At 36.4% G+C, this 9,103-nt stretch overlaps 1 protein-coding gene across 2 annotated transcripts in view; it reads right to left on the bottom strand.

Moving 5' to 3' along the window:
• The window catches only part of Slk (STE20 like kinase), a 55,954-nt gene that overhangs the window by 29,307 nt on the left and 17,544 nt on the right, over positions 1–9,103 (bottom strand). For both annotated transcript variants that reach the window (XM_026781284.1, XM_005352443.2), the window contains exons 2-6: positions 7,429–7,593; positions 5,081–5,129; positions 4,251–4,400; positions 1,081–1,153; positions 746–940 (exon numbers count right to left, since the gene is read on the bottom strand). In XM_026781284.1, the coding sequence (XP_026637085.1) occupies positions 746–940; positions 1,081–1,153; positions 4,251–4,400; positions 5,081–5,129; positions 7,429–7,593 (632 nt within the window). The remainder of the gene's footprint in view (positions 1–745; positions 941–1,080; positions 1,154–4,250; positions 4,401–5,080; positions 5,130–7,428; positions 7,594–9,103) is intronic.

Genomic DNA, 9,103 nt, shown 5'->3' with positions numbered 1-9,103 from the left:
ATAATAAATAAATAAATAAATAAATAAATAAATAAATAAATAAATATTTTTAAAAAATGTTACAACAATTGTTACACTAAGTTCCACAAATACACATCAACTGAACATGGCCTGATTGTTTATAGTACAGAAAACGTCTTCTCCACGCAGACCCAGTTCACTCACACTGTCTAACACAGGGAAAATAATTTACAATGGTTTCCATGATCCTCAAGTCTTGTACTTTATGTACAGATGTGAGCACCTGCCATTTATATATCAAGTGTGTGCCTAGTACTCACAGAGGCCAGAAGAGGGCATCAGCTCCCAAGAGACCAGAAGTATGGCCAGCTGTGAGTCATTATGTGGGTGCTGGTAACTGAACCCTGGTCTTCACAAGCAGTAGAGGTACCAGTGCTCTTAATCACTGAGCCACCTCCCCAGGTCCTTAAATCTTGGGAACACACCTACCTCAGTTTCCTCATTCAGTCTTCATGCCTCATCTCCAAACTTAAACTTACCCTTAGCAAACTAAAAGAACAGAACATCAAGCTGGGCAATGGTGGTGCACACCTTTAATCCCAGCACTTGGGAGGCAGAGGCAGGCAGATTTCTGTGAGTTCAAGGCCAGCCTGGTCTACAAGAGCTAGTTCCAGGACAGGCTCCAAAGCTACAGAAAAACCCTGTAAACAAAACAAAACAAACAAACAAACAAAAACAAAACATCAAGCTTTGGTTCTTTAAAAACTTTGTTAAAAGAGCTTACCATTTTGACGGCTGTGCTAATGTTGGGGGCTCAGATTTTGCTATTTTTAGCAATACTCGCATTGGATTTAACTCATGGTGAGGTGGCTCTATCTCAGCCATTTCTATTAAAGTAATACCCAGGGACCAAACGTCAGCTTTATAGTCATAAGGTCTGTCCTTTGATGTCTCACACATGACTACTTCAGGAGCCATCCTATGAAGACAGAAAAATGAAAAGTTAAGATGTTTAATTAACAGTTATTGTAAACTACAGTCAGTATAATGACTATGTGTAGACAAAGTAATAACTGCAGACCCAACTAATAGTATAGATTCATAAAAATGAATACCTACCAATATGGAGTGCCAATAAAGGAATCCCTCCTTTGAATTGTCCTGGTGTTTTTAGCCGATACTCCAAAATCCGCTTGAAATAAATAATCATACAATAACATTAATGACAGCTTTTAAGCACGGCAAATTGTGTTTAATGGAGTGGGAGAAGCATTTCAAGTCTTTAGTAAGGTCAACCTTATTAAAAGTTAAGCACATCAGAAAGAGAAATGATTTCTCTGTCATTCTAATATTTTTTAATGTTTGTGTGTACTGTGTAGTACATACATGTGTTCATGTGTGCATGGTGGGGGGGGTGAATGTATGCTCATGGAGTTCAGAGGTCAATGTCAGGTGTCTTCCTCTACTGCTCTTAACTTTTTGAGACATTACATCTTAGTGAACTTGGAGCTTACCATGTTGGCAAGACTAGCTAGCTAGGGAGCAATAGAATGCCTCCTGTCTCTGGCAAGCCAGCACTAGGGTGACAAGCATCCATCACCAAGCCCAGCTTTTACACAGGTTCTTGGGAACCAAAATCAGGGCCCCATTTCAGCAGGCACTTCACTCACTGAGCCATCTCTCCAGCCCCTACCATGCTAATCTTAACCATCATCCTTCTACCATCTTTCAAAAAAGTGTCCACTATTTTATCACAAGTACACTGACCACCATCTAGATACATCTTAAATTACAGTAAAAATGACAAATCCTCAGTGACAAAAAACTGTCATTTTAAATTAAAATCTTATATACACTTCAAAATAAATGCCAAACATTGTATGCTGCAATTAACTCAACAGAGGTATTTTCCTATAGTGTGAAAAAAACAGAAATCACAGCAAAGTAGCCTTTATGACAACATTCTATCTCCTCAACGTCCTCAAAAATTAGACTACAAGAGCTGAGTACAGTGGTGTACACCTGCAACCCCAATATGTGGGAGGCTAAAAGGCAGGAGACTCTGGAGTTTAAAGCTACTCTAGGCTAAATAGTGAGATTAACTAAAATAAAATAAAATAAGACCTTAATTATATTACAAAGGAAAAAGTGAGAAGCCTTATGGTTTCTGATTTAAGTTAAAAAGAACAACAGCACTGTAACTTTATCAATGGGTAAGCCTACCATTTTAGCTTAGAACTCAGAACCAACTAATTATCTTAAAAACTAAATAAAACATTTTCTTTTGCTTTTGTCCCAAATAATCAAACAACTAAGAAAATCTCTTCTTATAAAATTGTTAACTTATAGTAATAAATGAAGAGTTAATTGATTATAAAGCTATCAAAAATAACAAATGAAAAAATGGTATAATTCATTTTGCAGCCTCAATTAAAGAATAAATCTAGATTTCAAAAACAAATAAGCTTGTGATGCTGGTCTTGGTAGGATGCTTTCTTGGCACATGTGAGACGCTGAACTCAATACCCAGTAGTGTAAACAACAGCAACAATAACAACCCTAACCAAAGCAGAAGGCAAGTCTCACACTCTGCTAATAGAACAATACACAACCACCTGCTCTCATCTAGGCATCAAACCTGAGACTCATCAAGCATTACCAAGCCTTTGCTTCATCTACTAACTGAAGGAAATACAGAAAGAAACTAAAATCATGACCACATATTTAGCAAGTGCAGCCAAAGGGAAGGCCACAGGTCTAGTGGCCAGATCCAAGTTCTGCATTTCATACCTACCACCTCAAAGTCTTTTTAGAACTGTTTTTCTAACCATCCCAATCACTGAAAATTTTAATACCACATATATACCATGCATCTGTTTGCATGTTGTGGACTTTGGAGAGGTCACAAATCATTTTTTTTTTTGGCCTCCCAACAATCAAATACTGCTCTCTTCGTTGGAACAATGTTAATTCAAAGAGAACGTGTGCTACCACGTAAACAGAGGAATAGAGAAGAAATGTGTAATTTATAGAGATGGTAAAGAAAAACCAAAATTTAATATGAGCAAATTTAAACTTTAAAGATAAATATGGGATAATCAAACCATAAAGAAACACAGATTAGTTTTAATAAAAAGTCAACGCAAAGCTGGGCGGAGGGCACATGCCTTTAATCCCAGCACTCGGGAGACAGGCAGATCTCTGTGAGTTTGAGGCCAGTGTGATCTATAGAGCAAGTTCCAGGACAGGCTCTAAAGCTGCACAGAGAAACCCTTTGGGGGGGTGGAGGGGAGGGTCAACACAGAGTGTGGGGAAGGGGAAGGGCAGGGACTGAAATTAGCTGTGTATGTAAAAGGATTTGTAGGGTACCTGGCTGAGTCTAACTTCTTCGCTTAAGAAATGACTTCAAAGCTCTTGTCTAAAAATTTTTTATACAGCTTTTCTGGTGGATTTCCATGTCTCTTTATGGTACAGTCAGAGATAAAATTTAGCATATTCCATTTTGATGTCCCATTATGTTATGACAATGTAAAATACGATGGTTAAAAATGACTGAAATCAATACCGCTTTTGAATAACTTTACTTTTTCAAAAAACATAAATTTAGGCATCACTGTTCAATTGTTTTTAATTGTCTCTTTTTAGAAAAACTTTTTAAAAGGTTGTATCTTCTACTTGTATGTGTGAACTTAACTAACCTCAGTCTAAAATTTACATCTAATTCTTTTTATGACATACATCATTCATTCCTTTGGTATAAAAGACAAAATTAAATGCTAGTCCTTAAACTTATTTTACTTTTAAACCTAAGGTTACTTGTTGGCTTAATAAGCATATCAATAAAATAAGAAACTGAGGGTAGGGTTTTAGTTTCAGTGATAAGAACACTTGCTTCAAGTTCAAGGCTCTGGGTCGAAGACCGTGGAACAAAAAAAATCTACTAGATATGTTGTCATTAAAATAGAGTTTAGTGTTATAGCCAAATACAAAGCATTTACAAGTGTTAAATCCATGTTCAAAAACTTACAGGAGGAAACACTAACTAGTGCTTTGACAAGTCTCTGCTTCTGAAAATAAAAACACACCATCTTTTACTTCCTCTGTGTGTCATTAGGTGCATATACTTAGGAATCCTAAGAACTGGGGGATGTGTAACCACTGAAGTGTTTACAAGTGCAGCTGGGAGTAATTCTCCCTGTTTTACATGTCTGTGTAGGCCAAAACAGCATCAAGTCACTACATTCCACAGTAAATCCCAAAGCACAAATTCAAATGTTTGAAAAACTTACCCAACTTAATGTCTCCATCTAAGGTAAAAAGAATATTGCCAGCTTTTAGATCTCTGTGGATGATTTTATTGTCATGTAAGTAGCTCAACGCTTCTAAAGTCTGCTTGCAAACTACTTGGATTTGGGATTCAGTTAACGGTCTCTCAAGTTCTATAAGGAGAAAGTGAAAAATATATACATGTATGTATTTTTATGCAATGAAAACATAAAGCTAATTAAATATTTTCAGTGCAGTCTACCACTGTGATCTTCTCAAAGATCATTTACTGTAAAAGAGCTAAATTTCTACAAAGATTAATTTCTTGACATAGAATATTCAACATTACATCTCAGAACTATACTTATCTAAAATACAATTAAATTGATTTCTTAATGCACTGGACTCTAATATTACATATGTACACATATAGTTGAGATCCTTTGGTGTGGGAGGTCCTTCTGTCTATGTGTTGCTTCTATTGGTTAATGAATAAAGAAACTCCCTTGGCCTGATAGGGCAGAACTTAGGTAGGTGGGGAAGGCAGAATTGAATACTGGGAGGAAGAAGAGAGGTGGAGAGACACCATGGATCCTCCGCCTAAGATGGACGCCGGTAAGAATCTTGCCAGTAAGCCACAGTCACGTGGCGATACACAGATTAATGACAATGGGTTAAATTAAGATGCAAGAGTTAGCAAATAAGAAGTTAAAGCTAATGGGCCAAGAGTGACTTAATACAGTTTCTGTGTGGTTATTTCAGTTCTGGGGGGGCGGGATGAACAAGCAGCTCCTTCTACAATCCTTCTATCTGAGACAATCTAAGAAGCAAACATAGGAACAGAGGTACTTACCAAGCATCACAGCATCTACTGCTCCCCCTGCACAAAATTCAATGAGGATCTGCACATAAACAAAAACATGAATCTGTAATTACACCAACTGTCAGAAACTTAGCAAGACAGATAAATGAAAAGCTACTGGTTTATCTAGGCTCTAGGAACTGTGTCATGCTAAACAAGAAGGATTCCCTGCCATCAGTTACAAGTCTTAAAGTGATGTTCTTCTGCACACGTACAGTATGATAGAAGTACATACTATTTCCCCTTTTCCTTTTCTTCATTTTTTTTTTGAGTCAGGTTTTCCTATAGAACAGGATAGACTCAAATCTGCAATCCTCCTGCCTCCACCTCCCAAATGCTGATGCAATGTTAAGTGACCAAATATATTGTTTAACTTTCAATAAAAAAAAAAACCTTAAAAAAAAAGCAGGCTTATTTTAAAGACTCATTTTATTTTTAATTATGCTAATGTTCATGTACTTCTGCAGTGGTATGTGCACATGAGTGCAAGTGCTCTCTAAGGCCAGAAGAGAGTGTCAGGTCACCAGGAGCTACAGTTACAAGCACATTATTACTTAATGTGGTGTTTAGAACCAAACTTGGGTCCTCTGCAAGAGCAATACATGCTTTTAAGCACTGAGCCACCTCTCCAGCCATTTTAATTTAAAAAAGAGAGAGAGAGAAAAGAAGGGAGAAAGCAGGCAGACAGGCAAGCAACATAACACACAGATTCAAACTCAATTATCACCATCATGTACCCATCCTTCTTCACTTTACTAGTTATAATTTTGTACTATGATTATTTTATTTATATCTATGTCTCCCATTAAACTGTACCTCACAGTAAACCAAATTTTTATTTTGCAACAGTGTCAAGTAAAGGCATATCTGTTAATGTCGAGGAGTTTTTCTTATAATTCAGAGCCCTGAACAATTATTTTAAGAGACATTAGACCAATAATAACTATACTTTTAAAAAATAATATTTTTATAAGTAGTGTAATTCTATACATCTTCCCTCTTGCTAAAAATTTTTTTGTTTTGTTTTTACTTTTCGAGACAGAATATCTCTATATACCACTGGCTGTTCTGGAACTCACTATGCAGAGCAAACTGGCCTCAAACTCACTGAAATCCACCTGCCTCTGCCTCCTGAGTGCTTCAATTAAGGTGTGTATCACCACACCAGGCTACTACAATATTTTTATAAGTGTTTGCTGATTACAATTTATTTTCAAGTGAAAAATAATTCAGGAGTTAATTCTTTTTTCATCCTTCAGAGAAACAAAGACTTGAGAATGAGCTTACTCAAATAAGGTCCTAACTGGCAGCAGCTGCATCTCAAAGAACAGACTTTTGATTTCAAGCCAGATAGTCATTATTTTAAGAAAAACATCTAAAACTCTATTTATAAGAAGCTGTCAGCTTTCTTGAGAGGCTGGAGAGACCACGCAACAGTTAAAAGCACTCACTGACTGCTCTTCCAGAGGACCCAGGTTCGATTCCCAGGACCCACATGGAAGTTCACACCCATCTGTAACTCCAGTCTCAGATCTGACATCCTCTTCCAGCCTCCACAGGAACCAGGAAAGCACATGGTATACAGATATACATACAGATAAAACACACACAAATCACTATTTTTTAATTTATAAAAAAACTCTTGATAAAACTGCTATTCAAGTAAATATTAAAATATTATTGCTTTACCTATTTATACCTATTTTCTTAAAAATAAACAAAATATATACAATTTTAACCATTTCATCATGCAGGAAGGCTGAGCCTAATGTGAAATTTAATATTCTCACAGTTTATAGTATTGCATGATTTATAAAAACTTTAGGATAAAAATTATAAATAACACAGAAAAAAGAACCATCAGTGGGCAATGGTGGCACACCCCTTTAATCTTAGCACTCAGGAGGCAGGACAGGTGGTCTCTGGGTTTGAGGCAAGCCTGATTCACAGAGTGAGTTCTAAGCCAGTCAGGACTTGACAGAGAAACCATCTCAAAAAACCAAGAAGAAAAAAAAGAAAGAAAGAAAGAAAAATAATCCTTCAAAAATATTTAATACTTAAATTATTGAAATTACAAACACAGACATATTTTAGAAATTTATCTCTCCCACCTAGATCCAGTGTCAAACAATGGTATGAAATGGTATAATCTGAAACTAAAGCTGAACATCCATGAACTGAGAATCGTTATCTTGTTACTGACTCTTATTAGCAGATCAACCCTCAGTCAAGTTTGCAAGTAACTAAATATAAGAGGTAACGTACAAAATATGTTTTCACGACCCTTTTAGGACAATTAACTCATTTCGGCTACCTGTAAAGGAACAAAAAGTACGTACCCAAAGATTGTTCTCATAATAGAAGGCATCTAGAAGCTTGACTATGTTTGGGTGATCACAAGATGCTAATATGTCGATCTCAACCATATAATCTTCAAGTTCTTCTTCAGATTTGGTGTCAATCACCTTTGCAGCAGCTAAAACATTGGTCTCTTTATTCTGGGCCTGAAAATAAAAGTATCAGAAATGTCTGTCGCACTTTAAATACATACTTTTAATTTTTTTTAAAAAAGAAAATGTTTAGGTTCAAAACAATATTAAGCAGAAGGACAAAGATCCCCCAGAGCTCCACCTCACAGTCTACACCAGCCTGGCACCTTTGCTGAAACCAAAGAGCCTACAATAACATACCACTACCACTTCTACGCACAGCTTACATTATGGTTCAGTCCTGGTGCTTCACATTCTAAGGGATCTAACAAATGTGTAATGAAATATAGCCACCATTTGATCATACAGATAGGTTTTATTGCCCTAAAAATACTGTGTACCCAGCTATTCTTCTCTATCTCCCCTGACAACCACCTATCTTTTGCTACTTTTTCTTTTAACCTTTTCCAGAATAACATAGAATTACAGACTTTTCAGACTGGCTTTTATTTAGTTATATATATTCAATGTCCCAGTAGCTCTTCTCAGGGTTTAGAGCTCACTTCTCTTCAGTACTAAATATTCTTCCACTCTGGATGGACCAGTTTGTTTACTCTTTCACCTAATTGATGATATATGCTGTTCCCAAGTTTGGAAACTATGAATTACCCATGTAGGTAAAGACATCAGTATAGATAGTTTTCAACTTATTGAGTAAAGACCAAACAGCATAGCTGCTGGAACAGTTGGCTGAGTTTTGCAGAAAACCGCCACACTGGATTCCAAAGTGGCTGTGTCGTTTTGCATCCCTACTAGCAATGAATGAGAATACCGCTCCACATTCCAGTGCTGCCTGTGTAATTACCAAAAGACTTATGGGTGTGTTTCAAATCATAATTCCCTTTAGACATATGTGGGACATCTCTATATATCCTCTTTGGTGAGGCAGCTGTTCATGTTTTGTTTTGGTTTTTGTAATTTCTAAATATTGAGTTTTAAGAGTTTTCAAACCGTTAGCTTATGTTCTCCCAGCCTGTGGTTTCTCATTCTCTTAAACACTATTTTTTAAAAGTAACTTAAACATAAATATTAATTATGCAGGCTGGGTGAGGTAGTTCTCATCTGCAATTCTAGCAGTTGGAAGGCAAAGATAGGAGAAACAACTAGTTTGAGGCCAGTTCAGTCTACACAGTTAATTCCAAGCCAGTCAGAGCTACAAAGCAAGACTGTCTCAAAAAATAAATAAATCGCACTTGCTATGCAAAGGACTAATGCTTCTGTGCTTTCCATGCCAGGAGGACAGCACTCACTGCCCAGCACTGGTTCAACTGCTAAGGGCTCACAAACTGCGATGTCACTTTCAAGCTGTGTTGCTTACAGCAACTTTTTAAAAATCCCTGTTTTAGTTCCATTACCATTGATATTTACCTACACCTTGCAAGTTTGTGAGAACTAGCATTTAACTAGGCTTAAAATGCATACAAGCATTTACTATAGCTGACATATATAGTAAGAATTCAAAAGTATTAGCTATAATTATTACTATGTTATTTTTTTTTTATTTTTATTTTTTGGTTTTTCGAGA

Source organism: Microtus ochrogaster, chromosome 8, assembly GCF_000317375.1.
Source record: "Microtus ochrogaster isolate Prairie Vole_2 chromosome 8, MicOch1.0, whole genome shotgun sequence".
NCBI classification, from domain to species: domain Eukaryota; kingdom Metazoa; phylum Chordata; class Mammalia; order Rodentia; family Cricetidae; genus Microtus; species Microtus ochrogaster.
Note: the sequence above shows the minus strand (reverse complement) of the source record. Positions and strands in the feature narration are given on the sequence as shown.